Source organism: Ahaetulla prasina, chromosome 1 (genome assembly GCF_028640845.1).
Source record: "Ahaetulla prasina isolate Xishuangbanna chromosome 1, ASM2864084v1, whole genome shotgun sequence".
In the NCBI taxonomy this organism is placed as follows: Eukaryota; Metazoa; Chordata; class Lepidosauria; order Squamata; family Colubridae; genus Ahaetulla; species Ahaetulla prasina.
Window position 1 is genome coordinate 48774489 of NC_080539.1, and position 23052 is coordinate 48797540.

The 23052-nt window shown below is 37.4% G+C and overlaps 1 protein-coding gene across 2 annotated transcripts in view; it reads left to right on the top strand.

Annotated features, from left to right (window-relative positions):
- Window positions 1-23052, top strand: part of PTK7 (protein tyrosine kinase 7 (inactive)) — a 94981-nt gene that overhangs the window by 43383 nt on the left and 28546 nt on the right. The window contains exons 2-3 of one of the 2 annotated variants that reach the window (XM_058165144.1): window positions 20092-20382; window positions 22807-22909. In XM_058165144.1, the coding sequence (XP_058021127.1) occupies window positions 20092-20382; window positions 22807-22909 (394 nt within the window). Of the gene's footprint in view, window positions 1-20088; window positions 20383-22806; window positions 22910-23052 lie in introns of both variants that reach the window. The other variant, XM_058165143.1, reaches the window with a different exon arrangement.

Below are 23052 nucleotides of genomic sequence, written 5' to 3' on the forward strand. Positions count from 1 at the left end.
TATTTAACTGCCCTTGCATTCCTTCTTCAAGATTATCATCATACCCCTCTGCTGGAAAAAGTAGTGAGCCTTTTCTCCTGCAGGAAAGGTTTACCATCTGGCCCCTGCCCCCTCTACTTCGAAAGGAGAGATTTTCAGCAAGCTGGATGACTGAACTAGATGAGCGGATCTGGTTTTGGTAAAGCGTTGCCTGATATATCCCAGTGCTGTGATATTTAGAATTCTAAAAATAGTTACCAGCACTAGAAAAAAAATTAACGTTAACCCACTTCCATAGAGTTGACAAAAAGTTACATGGACACGAAAGACCCTTGGAAGATCAGGAAGATATTCTATCCTTGGAATGAGGTTCCGCCTGAAATTTTAATAGCTTCCTCCTATTAATATTTCCAAGGGCCTTAAAGACCTGGCTTTTTTGCTAGGTCTTTGAAGAGGGTGACTGATACCCTCCTTCCTTCCTTCCTTCCTTCCTTCCTTCCTTCCTTCCTTTCTTTCTTTCTTTCTTTCTTTCTTTCTTTCTTTCTTTCTTTCTTTCTTTCTTTCTGTCCCTTCCTTCCTTCCTTCCTTCCTTCCTTCCTTCCTTCCTTCCTTCCTTCCTTCCTTCCTTCCTTCCTTCCTTTGTTTCCTTTCCCTCTCTCTCCCTCTCCCTCTCCCCCACCTCTTTCTGATTGTTATTTTTCTATCTTTGTATTTGTGAGGATGGTGGTGTGACCCAGACCCAAGTAGGTAGTAATAAACTTAGTCTGTAGAAAAACAAACTTTATTCGAACAGCTGGGAATTACTTCATTCCCAGCATCATTCAACTCAAAGTAAAACAAATGCCTCCCAACACAAATTCCTCAGTTATTTCACAAACCTTAGTCCAATTAGGCAAACTGCCAAAGGCCCTTCCTGGCAAACGTCCAGAAGCCACAAAAACAAAGACGTATACGAAGCAGAAGACAAAGCAGAAGACGCAGCTACAACGTTGTTTTCTGGCAAAGCTCAAATGCCGGTGCTGGTCTGTTTTAAGTGTTATGGGAAGGGCCAGTCATCTCTTGGCTCTACTCTCGAGTTGTCCTCTCTGCTTGAGCTGCTCTTGCCTTCTAGCAGCTCTTCTCATGTATGCATTAGGAACAGGCTCCTCCTGTTCCTCTGCCTCACAACTATCAGTCTCCGGAGGCTCTGCAGTCTGCACCTCACTTTCCGATGGCCCTGGCCTCACCTCAGCCTCATCACTGTCCAACTCTGTTGCCAGCTCCGTAGGCTGCTGATGGACCACAATAGATGGTAGTGATGATGTTCCTATTTGTTTGCAAATGTTTTAACTATTGTAAGCCACCCAGGGCTATTGAGAGTCAGGTGGCATATATACTTTATTATTATTATTTTATACAGTAAATTTGGATTAGTAGACATGTGAACCTGTTCACTATTTGAATATCTGTTACATTTTTTAAAATGCATACAATATTTTGAATGCTTCTGATAGACTTGATCTCTTTTATATATTCTTTTTCCTCCAAACTTTCCTTTCTAAGCCTTTTTATTTTTCTTTGTTTTTGCAGCTGTCATAACACTATTCTTTTATCTTACCTTTCTTAACTACAGTATTTCTCATTCTTCTTTAGTGCTTAGTATTCAGTCTTTAATAAGGCTTTCTGGTTGCTTGACTAAGTACCGGTAGTTCAGTCAACTGCTGGTTGAAACATCCATCAAATCAGTAAATAGGTTTAATATAATTAGATTCAATAAATGGTTTAGAACTAAATTAACAGGCGATAATTAGGTTTCCTTGTTAGAGTAAACCCAATCTATTAGGATTTTCTAAATTTTCTAAAAAACCATGGATTTGATGCAAAATTAGTGCATGCGTTCCAAGTCACACAAGATTATGGGATTGTTGTATTTAGATTTCGCATAATTGGGTCCTTTATTTTCCCACATTAATATAAATAATATGGGCCTTCCACAGCCTGGTATTCTCCAGATCTATAAGACTACAGTTTCTAGAAATTCCTGACAACATTCTTGAGGAATCTGGGACATGTAATTCAATCCATCTGGACAGCTCCAAATTAAACGAGTTGCTACAAGTTTCCCAAATAATTTGCTTATATATCAAGCTTAATACATATTTAATACTTATGAGATTTCTAATAGAGTAAGATCTCCATTTGGTTGCTATTTCTAATGTCAATCTAGTTGACAATAAAAATTATAGATATTTAACGTAACACTTCATGCTATCTTTGAACTATGGGCTGGAGAAGAGTCCTGTGAGACCCTTGGACTGCAAGGCAATCAAACTGGGCAGTCCTAGAGGAGATCAACCCTGACTGCTCTTTAGAAGGCCAGATCCTGAAGATGAAACTTAAATACTTTGGCCACCTAATAAGAAGGAAGGACTCACTGGAGAAGAGCCTAATGCTGGGAACAATTGAGGCTCAAAAGAAGAATGGGACAACAGAGAATGAGGTGGCTGGATGAAGTCACTGAAGCAGTCAGCGTGAGCTTAAATGGACTCTGGGGGATGGTAGAGGACAGGAAGCCTGGAGGAACGTTGTCCATGGGGTTGCAATGGGTCGGACACAACTTCGCGACTAACAACAACAACTTCATATTATATAGTTTCTTATTGTGCTACAACATATTACTATAGAATACATTCTATGGATTTTAATTTGTATGATGGTTTGTAGAGTCTGACTGAATTTGCAAATACTCCTAACCAAGGCAAATCATCCTAAACAGTTCAAATAATTATTGGTTACTAGGAACCACAAACTTCTCTGAACTCCTGCTTAAAACTTCATGCCATCTACAAAAGCCATAACATTAATGAGAAGCTTCTCCAATCCAATGGTTTCAGTGTTTCCAATTATAACTCATAGTTTCCACTTTGCTTTCAGCGGCAGTTTAACAATTCTGCTGCTGCTGCTTTATGGAGATAATTCTGTATGTTTGCAGTCTATTAGTTTGGAGTATTAGAATTTTGTGCAAGAATAACTCTAGTTGACATTTGATTCTCTGTAGAATTAGTTTCGTTTTTACTAAAAAAAAAATCTCAGAAATTTATAAGGATAGAAGAAAATCTGATTACTCTACTTTTAGCTTGAAGCTAACAATGGACCCTCCTCCCCCCAACTCCCCCCACATCATTGCCTTTAAAAATTTAGAACTCAGTGCTTAAGCTTACTACATCTCTTAATATGTGACTGGGAAGCACAGAATTAATGTGGGGAGAAAGGTTTTGTTCACCTCCCCCATCCTCATTAGTTCCAGATTCAGAGAATACAGCTCTCAACCTTAGAATGGGATTCATATGAAAATGAAATTGTCAAACCTGTGAGATTTGGAGAAATTTTAGTGAACTTTGCTAATAATTGTTCAAGAGGGTAAGACAGGAAGGCCACAGCTGCATACTATTCAGAGGTTAATCTCCACTTAAAGAGTTTCCTTTGATAGAATCAGTCCTATGTCTCTCAGGATTATTTATCTTGACCATTAATGGATTTCTAAATCTTGGAGATTATTTCCAGGACTATACTTTTGCTGCATAATATTGTAGTCAACATGGGCCCTTTCTATAACTTGATACATATGCTGCACCAGTATTCCCATTGCTTCCTTATCTGGAAGGGAACCTAATGAATCAAGGCACACCTGGGAATGATGTTGTTTGCTTATTCAAATGCTTAAGTCGGAATAACGGTAATTTTTCTATTATCTCTTTTACTGAAGACATAATCAAAATTCAGATGCTTGGCAACTGGTTCATATTTATGACGTTTGCAGTGTTCCCGGTCATCTTTGCGACCTTCTGACAAGTCAATGGGGAAGCCAAATTCACTTAACTGTGTTACTAACTTAATAATTGTAGCGATTCACTTAACAACTGTGACAAGAAAGGTCGTAAAATGGGGGAAAATTCATTTAACAAATGTCTCACTTGGGAACATCAATTTTGGGCTCAATTGTGGTTGTGAGTCAAGGTCTACCTATATTAGATTTTACTTCCAATAATTTTAATAAGAAAAATGATTTAAAATATATCTTGCTTTTATGAAGTGTCAGACTTTTCTAACAGGCTTTTTCTATCTTAGTTGCAAGATAAATTCCAATCTTTTTAGGCCTAAACATGGAAAAGGAAAAGCAAAATCCTTTATAATGAAAGAACAGCCAAGTTTTTCAAGCTGTCGATCCTGATATTATATGAAGATGTTTTCTGTCAGTCAAACGTACTTGCACTAACTACTACAAACTGGGCAACTATTTGAAAATTGGGATTTGTGAAAAAGTTAAAAAGAATAAATATTAATCAGAAAGTTGCTTCAGGAAATATATGCTGGGATTGTTTGGGTAAAGCTGGATGTGGATATATAAATAGATAGATATTTTTTTTATTGGCCAAGTGTGATTGGACACACAAGGAATTTGTCTTGGTGCATATGCTCTCAGTGTACATAAAAGAAAAGATACGTTCATCAAGGTACAACATTTACAACACAATGGTCAGTATATCAATATAAATCATAAGGATTGCCAGCAGCAAGTTACAGTCATACAGTCATAAGTGGAAAGAGATTGGTGATGGGAACTATGAGAAGATTAATAGTAGTGCAGATTCAGTAAATAGTTTGATGATGGAATTATTTGTTTAGCAGAGTGATGGCCTTGGGGAAAAAACTGTTCTTGTATCTTGTTGTTCTGGTGTGCAGTTCTAAGATCTTGTGAAACTTTTAATTTAAATGTAAATTCATATAATGTGGCATTATTGTACTCATTAGAGAGAGAGTTTGTTCCATATCTTCATTAATATATATCTAACTATACAAATAATTTCCATTGCTCTATGCTAAATATAAAAAAACCCTGTCTCCCATAGTAATTAGACTGAGATACATCATAAAGTACCCTGATATTAAGGGGATGATTAAAGAAATAGTGTTCATCTTCAAAATTAATTTGCCATTAATCAGCTCCAGTTGTAAGAAGTACCATTCTAATTTAATTTCTGCTTGATTAGCAGAAGCACATGAAAGTGTTTCCTGTACAATATTCTTAGGGAAAGTTCAGTCTTTACTAAGTGACTTCTGAGCTTTTCCAGGTTCATGCTCTATGTGCCACTGGCAAATGTCTCTGACTGCCACTTAGGACTATTTGTGTGATAGCATCAAAGAATTCATTAATAATATTCCAGTTGTTAGAAAATTGGAATGATATAACCATCTGAACCATTTTCAAAATTTACTGGTAGCCAATTAACACATTTGAAATTGTTGGATAGCATATCAAAAGAATGTAGTAATTCTTCTATTTCTTTCATATATATTTGCCCAAATAAATTATCTAAGTCACAAGTGAATATTAAGTGAATATTCTTGGTTAAATATATATAAAATAGAAGGGATCAAGTTTAAGGCAAGGGATATTTTACTTTTATGCGCCCCTACCTTCTTAAAAAAAAGATTGGTTTTAGAACCTCTTGTAAAATTCATAATAAACAAATTAAATTATAGAAGAGGGAGGAAAGCATAAGGTTCTTTTTTTAGTAGATAACGATAAGTTTTATAAAGAAAGCAAGAATTTTCTATTATCTCATTTCATTAATATATGAGTTTTAAGTCCAATTATTTCATATTGTGCTCAACTTGAAAGATATTTGATTCATCCAAATCTGCAAATTTTTGAATCCTTGTTTGTATAGTGAAGATACCTGCACTTATTTTTTAGGATCTTAAAATCAGATTAATATCAATATTCTTTCCCAATCTTTATGTATTTTGGACACCTAGCAGAATTTTTAATAATGATATCATCTTACTATTGGAAATAGTATGTGTTATAGTTTTATTGTTATATTTTGGAAATTAATAAACAATTGTTAATAACTATCAATACAGATAACCCTCAATTTACGACCACAATTGAGCCCAAAATTTCTGTTTTGAAGTGAAACATTTGTTAAGAGAGTTTTGCTGATTTCTTGTCACAGTTGTTAAATGAATCACTGCAGTTGATAAGTTAGTAACACAGTTGTTAAGTGAATCTGGCTTCCCCATTAACTTTGCATGTCAGAAGGTCTCAAAAAGTAATCACATGACCTTGTAACACAGCAACAGTCATAAATTGAACCAGTTGCCAAGCAGCTGATTTTTGATCACATGATCATGGGGATGCTGCAAATATCGTAACTGTGAAAAATGGTCATAAGTCACATTTTTCAGTGCTGTTGTAACTTTGAACATCACTAGATGAACTGATGTAACTTGAGGACTACCTGTAACTGAACATAAAAGTTGTATATGTTCTTAGTTATGACTTTAGTATTTAGAATTTATCAAGGGGTAAAGAACTTTAGATTTTGGAAATGTAAGTGCTAGCTTAAAAAGAAAAAATTTCAACCAGTTGGTCAAAGTCTTTTGTCTGTATGTAACAATTTTACAAATCTTTTTCTTTTTTCCTTTTTTTCCATGACACTTAATTTTAGGATATCTTTACATGCTTGCTTCATTTGTATTTTATTAATAATCAAAATATTGCTCTTTTCAGCAAGTTCTGTAAAACCAGAAGCTACAATTAGAAGTTTAAACATGTCAAAGGTACATGGAAGTATAGCCTAACATATTAGCAAAATACCATATATTATTCAAAATTATGAGTTATTTTGGCATAGATTTCAATAAGACTGAATGTTTGTTTTCTTATCTCTGCAATATATGGAGGCAAATTATGTCTTTCTGCTTGCTGATTGTGAAACTATAGTATTATAAATTATTTAGCTGTGAAATATTCCAATGTACTCCAGAGCTTTGACGGAAAAATGCAGCCAGTTATCTTGGAAGCCTGCTGTCAAAAAGAATTGGTTGACTAATTCAATCCAATATATAAATTCAGTCTCTGATTCACCCTATTTCACTTTGGGCTATGTTCCCAGGTCTGAATGCTGCAGTGGTGATAGCAATTTCAACTACTGTATTTTTCAGTGTATAAGACACATCCCCCCCAGTAGTGGATGGAAATATCTGTGCATTTTATACAGTGAATGTTGTCGAAGCCCTGCCAACCTGCTGGCCTGGAACGGGCTGAAAATGGGATGTGCGGAGGCAAAAAATGGGACATGTGGAGGTAGCGATAGGTGGAAGCGGACAAGGTGGCGATGGGCAGTGGTGATCCCTGCAGCCTGGAACAGCTGATAGGCGATGTTCTGGGAGGCATATCCGACCACCAATCAGCTGCTTGTGCTAAATCAGGCTGTGCTGAAGATGATCAGGCTGTTTGCTGCAAGGAGGCAAATTGCTGGGAGGCAGAGGCAGATTTTTTTTCTTGTTTTCCTCCCCAAAAGCTAGGTACGTCTTATAGTCTGGAGCGTCTTATAGTCTGAAAAATACGGTATTTGAAATTAGGGCTTCTCTCCTATACTGTTTTTAGTAGTAACTTTTGTTTTGTTCTCTTCTGTAAATTTCCAACATCTGTGGTGAAAAAATAAAGATCCAAATTATACATATAGTGCACCCACTCATACTAAAGAGAGAAGACAATTGTACTTTACAATTGCATGATCTTTGTATAACACAGTGCTGTAGCAGGAAAAAAAGGCAGCATTACATTGTTAGTATCTCTGGGGCCTGTTACTTCATAACATCTGCCCAAGATATAAGCAACATCTGAAATACGTTCTTTTTGGACTAGTTTTTATTGGTTATGCAAAGCAAGGGCTGTTTCTCCTCTTGGTTTTATCATGTAAATTTTAGTAGTATTGTATTTTGAATGTACAAGAAAGAAGAAATAATTCTAAGCCCAGATGAAATCTTTGTTAAATACTAAGTTACATTAGTATTTAATTCTGAAATTGCAAAATCTTTTAAAAACCACTTAACACCTTGTCAATTGATTCATGCAATTATTTATTTATTTATTTATATTCCACCTTTATTGTTTTTACAAATGGTTTAATAAACTAGTAAAAAGGTATTCACAGAACTTTAGTGCAACTGTAATATATTTATTTGTCAATCGATTCTTCTGTTTATGTTTGGCATCATAGATAAGGTTGATCATTGCAGAGACAACAAGGAGCCCTAGTGGATTGTCTTGTGGGAATAGTTGCATTCTTCAACTATGTCTGTTAGGAAGTTGCTGAGACAAAAATAATCCAATTGCTTCAAGATGTGGTCATAGCTTTACTGCCTTGGCCTCTGCTTCTGTCCTGAAACAGATTAACCACAGTTGTTCATAGGCTTGCTAATAGTTTGGAAGATACTGCACTGTGAGCCAAAACTGAGAAACTCCTTTAACATTAATGATTTTAAGTAAGAGAATCCTACTTAGAAATTGCAGCATCTTCCCCCCAGAAAAGCATAGAAGTGACCTTGAAGAAAATATGCCACAGCTTTTAGGAAAATATGAACCTGGCCTGGAATGAACTAGGAAGGCATAAGAAAGAAGCTCAACTTTGTCTCACCTTGACTCCCTTTAATTTAATACATTTAATAAAACAAATGAAGGAGGGAGGGAGGAAAGGAAACCCTTCAGGCTTTCACAATTCTGCCAAAGTAGCCAATATAGACTATTTTAGAGTTTTGGTATTTCTTGTACTGACTTGGTCTACATTGAAGGACGATCTGATGCTTTTGTCATGTATTGAAATATCATCACTCTTCACCCAGCCCCCATCAACAAGGATTTAAAATTGCTGGAACTGAAGAGGAATTCTATTACAGTACAGCTAGAGGACAGAAGTTATGGTGAGACTGATCTAAGATTCAAAGAGAGACTGATGCAAGGAAACAAACTGAATTTGAATCATAGCAAGGCAAAGTTATTTGTCCAGAAACTATTTTAGGGGCAACACTGGCTCTAGACAGAATCTCACACACCCCCGTCTTTGATAGTTCTCTTGGATTCACAATTTCTAACTGAGTACCAGCGAAAGTCATGTCCAGGAAGTTGTCTTCCGCTTTGGCTGATGTAATCCTTTTGGATTAAGAGGTCCTGGTAACACATATCCATTAAACCATGAGTTGGGTTACTGGTATTTTTATACTTTGCTATACTTTACTATATTCACAATACTTGTACTGCCATAAAAGTTTACCAGAAAACTTCTAGTGCAGAACATGACAGCCTGCATGTTGCCAAGTGAAAGAAACAGCAATTGAAACAGCAACACAATATATTGTGGGCACAGTGTTGGTTGCCAGTGTGGAACTCTAAATGTTGGTTTTGACTTGTGAAGTCGTATAAGTTTGGGGTCTATATTACTTGTGGCATCATCTTTTTCCAAATGGAGTCTGCCTTCTCTTCTCTGTTGGTCTGCCAGGGAAGGAATGCTTAAAGTCCCTCTCCTTTGGGTATAAAAGGAATGTGGGTTCAAAAGTAGACTTTTTTCTGTGGTAACCTGGTATTTTGGAACACTGCACTCCAAAAATCTGGATGGTCTCCAGTTAGATCACTTGTAAAATAAGATGTCCAATTTATGAAAATTGTAGCCCCCTCATCTGTATGTTACATTTATTCTCTCACATTCAAATGATTTTCTCATCAACAATACAAATTAGACATTCTAGCAAAAAGAGCTAGAATGCCAAGGAAAAAAGCATAAGGTGAGGTAAGTGAAGGGGAAGGAAAGAGAAGAACAATGCTGGATGGAGATGAGGGGAAAAGAGGAAACAGTGAATGAAAAATAAAAAAAGGGGTATTGTCTAGAGGATTCTTTTTTCAAAAAAAGGTTAACAATTCAGGGATGCTACAGCCATTTGTTCTAGCGTCTTGTTTTTCTCTGAATAAAAGGACCTTTTCCGTAGTTCATAGGCAATTCGAGCTGTGATTAAAACTGTTGATTTTATATTAGGGAGAAATTCATGTTATCATTTAGAAAGTATGTAAGATGAGAATAGCTTGACAAAGGTGGCAGAATACAAGAAAACCAGGCTATGCTTGACCCCAGATGAGCTGACAGAAACTATGTTAATCTGGGAGGGAGAAAAATAGAAAAGAGACTCTAAAATGTTCCATCTGGAATTGTCTGAATAGGACTGTATGTATTCATAATTTGTCCCAAAGGTGCTTTTCCAAGAGGCAACTGGACTTTGTTTTTCTTTGAAATTGTTTCGCTTCTCATCCAAGAAGCTTCTTCAGTTCTCTTAAGTTTTCTTCAGAACTGAAAAAGCTTCTTGGATAAGAAGCGAAATGTCTTCAAGGAAAAAAAAAGTCTAGTTGCCTTTTGAAAAAGCATATTTGGGACAACCATGACCTGGAAAACCTCCACAGATGTATTCATAACATCTCAAGCCAAGCCCACTTCATCTATTTGAAATACACAATTATCATCTACCTAAAAGAACCATAACAATAAATACTCAAATTTAGGGGAGAATACTGTGTGTGTTTCTGGAAATTTGCTGCAGCTCTTTCCCATCCAATAACTCTGTGATTTCAGATATTGCTTTCTTCAAATAGGTTTTCTTTGTATTTTCTACTTATTCCGATGGCCAACATACATTTCTAAATATACTTAACAAAAGTTACTATCTGAAAGTACCAATGATACCAAATAGTAGAATAACCTTCCTAGGCTGGTACGTGATCATTTTCATGATCGTTCAGAACAGGGGCGGGTTTCAAAACCCATCGCTACCAGTTCGTGCATGCCCGTGATGCTTCTGCGCATGTGTAGAAGCGTCCGGGCGGGTGGGCAGAGCCTCCCGCTGCCGCTACTAGTTCGCCCAATTCAGGCGAACTGGTAGCAACCCACCACTGGTTCAGAAGGGCTTTTCTCCAAATTGTATACAAGGAACCATATTTTATTTTATTTCAGAGATAGGTTGAAAAGGAAAAAAAATCATTACAGGTTTGCACACAACCTTGCTTATGTAAGCAGAATGAACACAGGTAAAGGTCCTGTTGAAGTAAACTGGGTATAATTTATGGTAAGCAGAAAATAAATATTTGTAAACGTTTTCCTTGCTTCCAAAAGCAGATAAAAAGTACGTTCAGATAAAACTTGTGCATGCAAGATTTAATGCATTTAGTAGCAATCTTTCTGCATGACTCTTTTTTGCTTTTTCATCCTCTACCCACCTTGGCTCCAGGCAATACCCCGAAATAATTTACAAAGCTACTTTGCAAAGTCTGAAAACCACTTTGTTGCCTAATGAGATTTAGGGATTTAGCATATATTGTGCATATCGTAGTTTATTAAACCAGATGATCATCTAAATATAATCCATTATCTTGGAGTGTCCTTTTGGTTACAGTATAGTATGTTTCTTGACTATCTAGTTTGTTTTCCTCCAAAATACCATAGGATTCAAAAAAAATTTATATGGACTAGTGATTTTCCACGTTAAAGCAAACTCTTCCCTTATTACCAAATCTAGCAAGGAAATGTTTTTGCATAAAAATCAGGTTATGAAGATAATTTTTGGAACTGTAGAGGCTTGCTGTTGCTTGAACTGATAAGCATGTTTTCTTTTCAGTCTTGGAAAACTGCTCAGTTAACTGAGTTATCTCTACTCTTCTTGTTAAGAAATACCCAAGAAACTTTTGAGGGATTCTGGTGTTCTCTGGACATAATTTTAATGCAATACTCCTGTAGTAAGAAAGATATCCTTTTATTTAATCATTGCTGTTTCTTATAAGATTAAATTAGATATTTGATTCCATGATGTTCTACTGGCCAGAAAAAGATATACGAGAACTTGTTTGTCTTTCGAGTTTTGAACTTCATATTTTCAAATCTAGTTTGATATTTTCCATTTGATCTTAATTTTTTGATCTTAAAAAACAGTTTCTACCAACCTGCCTTCCATTGAGGACCTGTATACTGCATGAGTCAAAAAGATGGCTTTGAAAGCCCTTCACATCCTAGACATAAACTTTTTCAACTCCTACCCTCAAAACAATACTATAGAGCACTGCACACCAGAACTAGACACAAGAACAGTTTTTTCCGAATGCCATCACTCTGCTAAATAAATAATTCCCTCAACATTGTCAAACTATTTACTAAGTTTGCATTACTATTAATCTTCTCATCATTCATATCACCCATCTCCTCCCACTTACAACTGTATGACTGTGACCTTGTTGCTGATATCCTTAAGATTTATATTGACTGTTTCTCTATGACTATCATTAAGTGCTCTACCTTATGATTCTTGACAAATGTCTCTTTTATTTTATGTACACTGAGAGCATATGCACTAAGAAAAATTCCTTGTCTGTCCAATCACACTTGTCCAATAAAGAATTCTATTCTATTCTATTCTATTCTATTCTATTCTATTCTATTCTATTCTATTCTATTCTATTCTATCGTATGTTTTATTTCTTTTTTTGAGATTGAATTTGTATATAGGACTTTCTTAATACTTTTCTTGGAGTGTAAAAACTGATCTCTGTTTTAAAATTCAAATCGCATGTTAATGGCATGTGGTTCAGAAAATTTAGCAAAAGAACGTTTGTTTCAAAATTGGAGCTTCCTCTTAAAAAATAATACATTCATTAAAAGGAGCTGAAAAGATACAACTTGGAGCAAATACAATTTCTTTGCTGATTAAACAGTAGGCTCAGATACATTTGTACATCTTGATAATGTGCAAAGAACATTTATTGCATTGGTTGGTTATTGCCCATTATTTTTAATTTTTTATTAAATTAGATTGCAAACATTTGCTGCATTAAAATTAGTGTGGAAATTGATATGCTGCATTGCTGATTTCACATGTGTATCTTAATATAGGAACATGTGTTTCCCTTTGCAGCTTAGCCTTGAGATTCTTAAACATCCTTTGTTGTTCAGGCAGCAGCTGTTATGAATTGATGGATAAACAGGGCATCATTGTAAGTCATTATTATGGGAGAAGAACAGTTGATGATGGAAACTGCCTCTGGCATCCTTCTGCAACCACTAAAAGAAAATGAGATATGTCTATAGGTTGGCAAAAATTAAATATAAGAAACATTGAATAACAGTTCGGGATTTTGAGTTTTTGAAAGATGATTTAAATACATTAAATATTATTATATATATTGTGATCATTTCATTATTCAGTACAATGTTATCTCGGTATTAAACTGCTTTGAAACTTATCGAATATGGTACTCAATGCATTTTGACATGAAAATTTTGTCCCAGTACTCATTGTTTGTTTGGTACTCAACATACAAGTTAGAACTTGTCAATGTCAGGTACTCTGTGACTCACTACATTATTCCTTATGGGAAAAATTTGTTTGGTACTCACTGTTTTTGGTATCTGATCCTGTGGAACCAATTAACAATGAGTACCAAGATACCACTGTATTTTAAGGCTATAAACTAACCAAGGCAAAAATGCATATCCTTCTCTCTCTGTCTCCTTTTTCCACCCCTCTCTTTTCACCAAAATATCTAATTATGAACAGTACTCAAAAATTTCTGCTGCATCACATGGCAATACTTTCATTCTCCAAAATAGTTTTACATCAGCTATGCAATTATCTTCAGCCCTGTTGTTCCAGAAGTACTTTTTCCAAAAGGCAACTGGACTTTCTTGGTGTTTTCTTTGAAAACATTTTGCTTCTCATTCAAGAATCTACTTCAGTTTAGTTCTTCAGAACTGAAGACGTTTCTTGGATGAGAAGCAAAATGTTTCCAAAGACAACACCAAGAAAGTATAGTTGCCTTGTGGAAAAAAACATCTTTGCGGTAAGCATGACATGGGAATCTATGACAATTTACCACGGCCAACTTACCATGGCCAACTCACGACGGCTAACTCGCCACAGCCAACTTGCCACGGCCAACTCACTGCAGAACAACTTGTCATGGCCATCTCGCCATAGGACAACTTGTTGCAGGACAAGAATTACACTAATATCAAAGAAATGGTGGACTAGAATCATTAAAGAAGGGATGCCAAAGGAGGGACAGAATGAAATGTGAATAGCAAAAATTAAAAGAATTTTTATTTATTTTAAATAATTAAATAGAATTGTTAAATTATCCCGCAGCGATAATTAGCCATGGCGAGTTCTCCTGCAGCAAATTGGCCGTGATGAGTTGGCTACAGTGAAGTTGGCCGTGGCAAGTTGGCCATGGTGAGTTGGCTGTGGCAAATTGTCCCATTTCCATGACATGGATAATTGAGAATCTCTCAATTCTCCAAAGACATTCAGCCTTATTGATACTAAAATGCTAAGAATATTGTAGTCACACAAAGTCATGATACCGATTGTTGAAGGCAGCCTATAGACTCCATAAATCCCAGTAATAAATACAGAGCCAGCAAGTGTTCCTTTAGCCAGTGAATAGGAGATTGTAAAAATCACCATGCTGTCAGTGCCTTACTATCTGTACTATAGCAACTATTGGAGTATAAAAGTATGTTGCCCTGGTTTCCTATAGAAAATATTGAATGTATTTAGCTGTCTTATACAGAATATTGAGTTTTTGGTATGAATTAAAACAGGGGTCTCCAACCTTGGTCCCTTTAAGACTTGTGGACTTCAACTCCCAGAATTCCTCAGCCAGCTTTGCATTAAAAGACTGTCAAGATAATTTTCTTCCTTTACCTACCTTCTTGTTTAAAGCTATAATAATGGCAAGCCATCTTGGTTTTGCAACCAGATGCTTTTCCCAGTGGTAGCAACAAGGGCTGCAGGCTTTAGTGAAGAGTTTTTGTATAAAGTAAGGAGGGCAGTGCTTTGCTGGAGCCCAAAGGAAAAAGGTTGGCATTTAAATGGCAGGCAGGGTGGGCAAGGATAAAACAAATGTTCCAGGATCACAAATTGTGAAGGAGAGGTTTTGCCATTTGAGTTGAACCCAGAAGAAAAATGTGGCTGGGCTTCCCAAAGCAGGCCACTTTATGAGAACACGCCATGTGCTGGTCTGGATTGGAACGCAGATTTGATATAGGAGAGGCCCTATTTGAAAAATGTTATATGGTTATCATCTGATTGATACATTGATCTATCTATGTCTTGGGGAGAAAGAGGCTCGTAGACATTAAATGTATATATCCATTTCTGAAACAAAGAAATCAGACAGCTGCAAGTTAGAAGGCTGATTGCTTGGCAGTTTCCAGAATTAAAATGGAGAGGAGGAAAAGAGTTAATTGCTGATCTTCACCAGCTGTTATGAAGATCTGCATACTCAGCATTTGTGGCTCTGACGGAATACTTTAAATTGCTTTCACACACTTCCCCTCTTCTCTGTGTTTAGAATTTCAGAGCCTTTAGTATTCACAGATGAGCTTGCTAACAACAAACAGAACCATTTGCTGCAACAAAGCCATGGAACTTTCGCAGTAGAGCATGAATCCTAGACGATATATTTTTGTCTTTAAAAACGACTGATTTACATACATTCCTCTTAGCATCTGTCTCCTATCTGACTGATCTTCAAATTCCAAGCTGCTTTGACCCTGTTCCACATCAGCGCTCACTCCTGGGGACTAAATTAGATGAAGAGCCACAACTGTTGAATTGCCCATTGTTTCCCTTTCTACAGCCAGTGTGTAATCTGAGGAGTTTAAAAAGTTCAGTTATTTGTAGATCCTGGCTCATGAGTACTAGTAGTGAAATCTCCTAAACAGGAAGCTAGTCCATTCTAGTTAGATGCACCTGAAACAATTTCCACATGGAAATGAGTAAGCATGGGGTTTCATGATCCTGTTGATCGCTTTGTCAGCAGCCTGATCAAGAAATTGCACCTAGGATGCTTATTGAGATGCAAGTTATGCAGCCTCATTATTGCAGTTCATTGTCATTGATCTTTTTTCTGTCTCTCTTCTAACTACAGTCACTCATTGATACAAGTAGAAACATACCTGAATCTATTTTGTTGATGTCAGGGGAGTGCTAATGCAATTAAGAAATTTTAATTGGTTCACTGACATATGATTGACAGTAGTTTATTGCTGAGTTATTTGGTAATTTAAACGTGGATAATTATATCCACTTTTCAGATCAGGAAAAATCTGTGCTGCATAAGAATAGAAACTTTTATTTTTATTTATAATCTAAGAAAGTTGGCCTTCTACATGTTGAAATGTGGTTCTTCCATCAGGCCTTGGATCAGGACATTTCTTCCTCCCTTCCCTAGGGAGATTGGAGAGGAAGGGATTACAAGAGAGTAAGCAGGCACATAATAGGGAATCATTGGGATGTTTGCATAGTGCAAACTCAGGGCTACCAGCACCACTGCATTACTTTTAATGTGTATTCCCTATTGCCGGGATGGCGAACCTATGGCACGTGTGCTATAGGTGGCACGCGGAGTCATATCTTCGGGCACGCGAGCCATTGCCCTAGCTCAGCTCCAGCATGCATGCGTGCGCCAGCCAGCTGGTTTTTTACTGGCCCCACCCATGCCTCTCTTCCCAGGAATCTCACAGGGCCCGTTTTGGATGCCAGGTAAGTACAGAGCTCGCGTGGAGACTCTGGAAGGATGTTTTCGGCCTCTGGAGGGCCTCCGGGGGGAGAGGCCATTTTTGCCCTCCCCAGCCTCCAGGAAAGCTTTTGGAACCAGGGGAGGGCGAAAAATGGGCCTACCACTGGAAGTCGGGAAACAGGCTGTTTCCGGCTTCCAGAGGGCCTCCAGGGGAGGGGTGAAGGCCATTTTCGCCTTTTGGAGGCTTTAGGTAGGCCTGCTAGGCCCAAAATGGGGTGCGGGGGGGGTCGTGGGAGCACGGGGAGTCGCATGCGCATGCACAAGCTGGCTGGAGGCATTGAATTATGGTATGGGCTCCCCCCCTCCGCTTTTGGCACTTGATAGCAAAAAGGTTAGCCATCACTGTCCTATTGTGTGCCTATTTACTCTCTTGTAATCCCTTCTCCAATTTCTTTGCTCAGCAAGGAAAAAAGAAGTCAGATACTGGAAAAAAATGTAATGGCGATTATGTGACGGAGGGATTGCTGTGAAAGTTGAAAATGAGGACATCATAAATTTTCATCACTTTCAACTGTGTGAAACAGTGCATCGTAGGGCATCTATTTATTTTTTTCAGCACTGTTGTAATTTTGAATGGTCACTAGACAAGGCAGTCAATAAGCAAGGGTTATCTGTACTGTGTGATTGAGTTTAAAACTGTTTGATTATATAACTTCCTTGCTATGTTTGTTTATTGCTTTGTTTTACTTTTTGAAAGCTTTATTTCTGTTAGCCTGGAGTTAGAATCATTCTTCTGCTGCATCATACAAACAAGAGGGGGCTCTCCCTAAATTTTTCAACAACCAAAAACAAGTCCATGCCATTCTTCTGCTTTCCAGACTTTTCAGTTTTAGCTGTTCTTTTTCTTAGGCATCTTTAAATGATTGAAGCCTATGTAAGTGTTTCAGAGTGCAACAAATGTATTCCCCTAATTTCTAAGAAGGGACACGGTGGCTCGGGGGCTAGGACGTTGAGCCTGTGGATCGAAAGGTCGGCAGCTCAGCGGTTCGAATCCCTAGTGCTGCCGTGTAACAGGGTGAGCTCCCATTACTTGTCCCAGCTTCTGCCAACCTAGCAGTTTTGAAAGCACATAAAAATGCAAATAGAAAAAATAGGGACCACTTTTGGTGGGAAGGTAACAGCATTCCGTGCGCCTTTGGCGTTGAGTCATGCCGGCCACATGACCACGGAGACTTCTTCGGACAGCGCTGGCTCTTCGGCTTTGAAACGGAGGTGAACATCACCCCCTAGACTTGGGAACAACTAGCACATATGTGCGAGGGGAACCTTTACCTTCCTTTACCTAATTTCTAAATTTTAAATCTGGTATCTGTTTTGCATTCTGATTTTGGTATTGGCATGTGCAAAGAAAGATACTTGGCCAAAATATCTCCCCAAACATAAAATTTTTCTTGTCTTGTACACAGTGAAGTTCTAAAACATGTTTTTCATAAAATAAATAGCACTGTAATGAATATATACTATATTGATCACATCAAACAGCTTCAAACTTGCATTTTCCAGATGAATGCTTCCCAGTTAGCATTCAGTTTGTATATGTAGTGGAACATAAGCACATTTGATTTATATATAAGCATTGTGCATGTGTGTGTGTGTATGTATCCATACATGTATATGTCCGCGGAGGTAAGTACTAAATTAAAATTAGAAGTATACATTTGTCAAACCTGCTACATTAGATTCCAACTAATTTAGGATATCAGATTTCTTTTACTTTTTTTCCTGGAACACTCTGCTGTTGAGTAAAAACAACTATCTCTTCCCTTTTGCAAACTTCTTGCAAAAGGGAGGAAATGCAATTGTCTTTTGCTGTGTAGGATTATCTGAATAAGCCCTTGAGGTCTCTTTGTATATGTCAGATATGAGTAATGGAGATACTAGTCTGTAAATGTTTAATCTACCAAGCATAAGAAGACGATCAACAACCCAGCTCTGGTGCCTTAGCCTTATAAATCTAGCTGTGTAAAGGAGCCTACTGCTGAGTATGGCATTTGTTTACTATTGGTGCCCTGGTGACCATAAGCATTTTTACTTACTGTATATTGTTAAGGTATACACTTAAAGTAAAACTGTTCTTTCTGCATCAAATTGTTCCATTTTAAATATACAAGTTTGAATGGAATGTATGAATGACATGTTATACCAATATATTGTACATCTCCTAGGGAGTTAATGTGCAAAACCTGTATTGCAGAAAATTAGCCCTGTAGTATGCTTCAAGACTGTTGTCAGCTTTGGGAGTTGGTTGCTGGGTGTGAGGTGAGTTTGGGTGTATTGTGTTCTCCTTTCTCAATAAACAGTGAGGGCTCAAGAACCCAACTTCTGCCCCTTTTTGTTTAACATCTACATGAGACTGCTGGGTGGTTCACTGGTTCATGATTCAGTCTTATGATATGCAAATCATACCCAGTTGTACCTCTAGACCCCAAGCTGGCTAACTGATGTCATCAGTACCCTGGACTCGTGCTTAGAGCTTTGTGGGCCTGGATGGGAAAGAACAGACTTAGATTCAATCTTGCCAAGCCTGAGTCGCTATGGATTTTTAGGCCCCTTGCATCTGATGGTGTGGATGGGGCTGCACATCCCAATCTGGAGATCCTTCACACTCGAAGAACAGTGGCAGCTATGGCCAAGAGGGCATTTGTATATCTTCATTTGGAGTTCTAGTTGTAGCCATTCCTGGATTAGTTAGCCTTCCAGACAATCGCTCTTGCCTTAGTCACCTCATTGTTGGACTGTAACAATATGCTGTATGTGGATCTGTCCTTAAAGATCATTCAAAAACTACTACTGGCTTATAGTAGTAGTGCAGGCTGCACAAATAGTAGTGCAGGCAGTATTGCATGTATCTCATCATGCCACTTGATAACACTGCTCTGCAAGCCACAGTAGCTGCCAGTAAGCTTCCACATACAATTTAAGATGCTGGTTATCATCTATAAAGTCCTCCGTGGTGTAGGATCAGGTTATTTGTCAGATAATCTATCTTCCATGGTTTCTGCCTGTCCAGTAAGATTAGACATAGTTCGTATGCCTCAGATTCTCTCAGCTGTTCCTGTTGCGACACCTTCCCTCTAGAACAGTGATGGCTAACCTTTTCTGGACCAAGTGCCCAAAACACACGCATGCACAAATGCACACACCCAAACCCCCAAAATGCAATGCACGCACGGCCCTCGTGCATGCGCCCATCCCCTGGGCATGCACGCACAGCCCCTCTGCACGTGCCCTGGCATGTGCAGCAGAGACCTGACGAGCAGCTGGCTGATTGGAGGCGCACGTGCATGCAGAACAAAGCTGAACTGGGGCAATGGCTCGCGTGCCCACAGAGAGGGCGCTGTGTTCCACCTGTGGCACGTGTGCCATAGGTTCGCCATCACGACTCTAGAATAATATCCATAGTGTTCCCACTCTGACAAAGTTTCAGAAGTCTTTAAGAACCTGGCTGTACACCCAGACCTTGGGGCAGGGTATTTTTAGAACCCTGATCGATTGGCTGATATGTGCTTTATCCAGATAGTAGATTCTTTTTATTTGTTTTTATTTTAAATGTAAGCCTCTCAGAATTGTTCTGAAACCAAGCAGCTTCTAAATAAACAAATGAAGCATTGTATTAAGTTAGTTATTTAGTTAATAAAATGGTAATATTTTTCTTTTGCTCTTTTTAGCAGTTGGGGCTCAAGCAAAGATATCTTTCACTAAAGAGCCATATTCTCAGGATGCATTGCATGGTCGTAGTGCCATTTTGCGCTGTGAAGTGAAAGACCCTAGAGACATTGAATTTGAGTGGTTACAGAATGGGGAATCTATTCAGGACACTGAACGGCGTTTCAAGGAAGGGAGCAACCTTCAGTTTGCATCTATTGATCGTCAGCAAGATAGTGGGAATTTCCAATGTGTTGCCAGGAATGTAGTTACTGGAGAAGAAGCTCGGACAACAAATGCATCTTTCAACATAAAATGTGAGTGTTATCTTTGCTACTAACTAATTTTGATGTTCCATCCACTTGTCAAAATGGAGAGAAAAGGGAAGATATAAAACAAATGTGTTCTTTAAATAAGCCAGCATGACTTCTGCAGTAAATGCACTCATGCACCAGGAAGCATTGGTTAACCATAACTCTAGTATATGCATATGAAAAATATTGTTTTGGATGGACAGCTCAAATCCTTTTGTGGTAAAACTTGAAAGGAGCATTGTTCATGAAAAATATAGTCTATTTACTATTTCATAGTCAATGTCTATTCAATACTAATGCAGTTAATGAAAACAATGCTAGTTGTAAAGTACAAATATAAGGTTTGATACATGTCAGATGTTGCTAAACTATATGGCTTAAATTAACGGGGCACCATTTACATAACTGTAATTAATATGTAATTCAAAAAACAAAACAAAACAAAAGGATGGAACCCATAAAGTAAAAACAGAAATTGCATGAAAATATATAAAATATTCATGGACAGAACAACTCAACGTATTTATTATGTATTATTTATTAGATTTTATCTCATAAAGGTAACTCAAGTTTGCGAGCATACGTAATACCCCTTCTTTCTTTTATTTTCCCCACAATTTCAACACTCTGAGGTGGGCTGGGCTGGGCTGAGAGAGTGTGAATGGCCTGAAGTCATCCAGCCAGCTTTCATGACTAAGAACTCATCCCTGGGTTTCTAGGCCAGTATCTTAACCACCACAGCAAACGGGCTCAGATCTATTTTCTTGTGCTTACATTTAAACTGCATTTTCTCTCAAACTACCAGTAGTTCAAATGTTGACTAATAATAATGTAACATATGTGTTAGAAGAAGGGTTTTTTTTTGACCTGGAATCCTTTTTTCCTGTAGGTTAGTCAAAAAGTTTTTTCTTTATCATGCACTGTCAATTATGGCAGCGTAACTAGTTGCAAACCAACATACAAAATATTCTGAATGTTATGATACATATTCACCTATGTGCCTTAAATTAGTTTGGAGCTGGAGTTCTTTCATGTATATTACTGATATATTGTACATCTGTATAAGTATATACTTATACTTACATTATTATATTAATAAATTAAATGCAAAATATATTTAAGTTATAACTCTTGTTCTTTTTCAAGTCAGCAAAAGCTGATATAAAATAATATGTCTTCTGTTTTGGTCTAGTTCGGAATTTGCTCAGAAGATGCATATTAAAGGAACCTTGTGGAGGATGGAAACATCTTAATTTAATCAGTCTGGATGCTGCCTGACAGCTTTTAGCTACTGAAAGAATGTGTACTATAGATAAAATACATAAATGTCATGATGTCCAACTGCAGAACTTTCTCAATGGCAGGCAGTTATTTTAGAATACTGTTGCATCTTTTAGATTCTAAAATAATGTTGTACATGGCTTTATTTTCAGTAATGCAGAGTACCTGAAAACCAAAGTCCTAACTTGGGCTGAGTCAGCTCTTTGAGTCAGATCAGTGTTACATCTACTGTTAATTCCATTCTTTGTTTAGAGTGAGCCAAGCTAAAAGAGAATGAGGGGGGATTTTCAAAGAGCCAGACATAAGCAAATGAGTCAGTTCTGCTTCTTGGCTGTCAGTTAGGTTTAGCAATCCAGCTGTAAATACTCCTACCTGGTATAGTTAACATTTGTCTTTCTCTACTCTTTTCTTCACAGCCCCTTAATTCTTTAGTCTTAAAAATTGTAAGGAATGTGGTAACCTATTTAATAGTTCCCATTGACTATATATTAGCTTTCATCTGTTATCTCTATTTCACATTGTGACAGGAGAAAGTCAGCCTTGGGGGTGTTTTAGGACTCAGAAATATATTGGCATTGCCAACAGATTCTAAAACTCATTCCACCTCTCACTACGCTAGGGAAATATGTATTGTTTTTGTCTAGTACAGGGGTCTGCAAACTTTACTTTTTTAAGACTTGTGGACTTCAACTCCCAGAGTTCCTCAGCCAGCAAAGGAAAGCTGGCTGAGGAACTCTGGGAGTTGAAGTCCACAGTCTTAAAAGAGCCAAGTTTGCAGACCCCTGGTCTAGTATATGTTTAATTCCTCTTCTGTGAACATGTTTTGTGTTTGCAAATGCTAAATAGGAAAAAATGTATTTTATCTGATTCCTTCCCTGTAAGGATTTCTTTAATGGTTACATAAATACTTTTTTATAGTTCCAAGTAAAGTTATAGACAGGCAGCAATGCTACCATTTATCTAAGCAAGAGCAATACAAGTTACAGCAAAACAGATAATTCACTTAATTTTGCTTTTTCAGTGCCAGGCATGTGTATTCATGCCAAAGTGAAAACAATTTTGTACTTCCATAGTGACTGATGAGTTCCAAAGTATACAAAAGGGCTGCGGTCTCAAACTGACTAATTTTTACTGTATTTTTGAAAGGGATTGAAACAGGAAAAGTTGTCTTGAAGAATCCTGTCAGAGTGGAGGATATACAAAGTTCCTCTCCAGTAACGTTGCATTGTCATATTGATGGGCACCCACGGTGAGTCCCTACTTTGAAGGATTCGTGTTTACATTGGGTAACTTTTCCTCCTCCATTCATTAGTAACTTGTCTTTTCAAATAAAATCTTAGATGAATTTAAATAATAAATAAATTTGAGTTACTCATGCTCTGGTCACTCCCT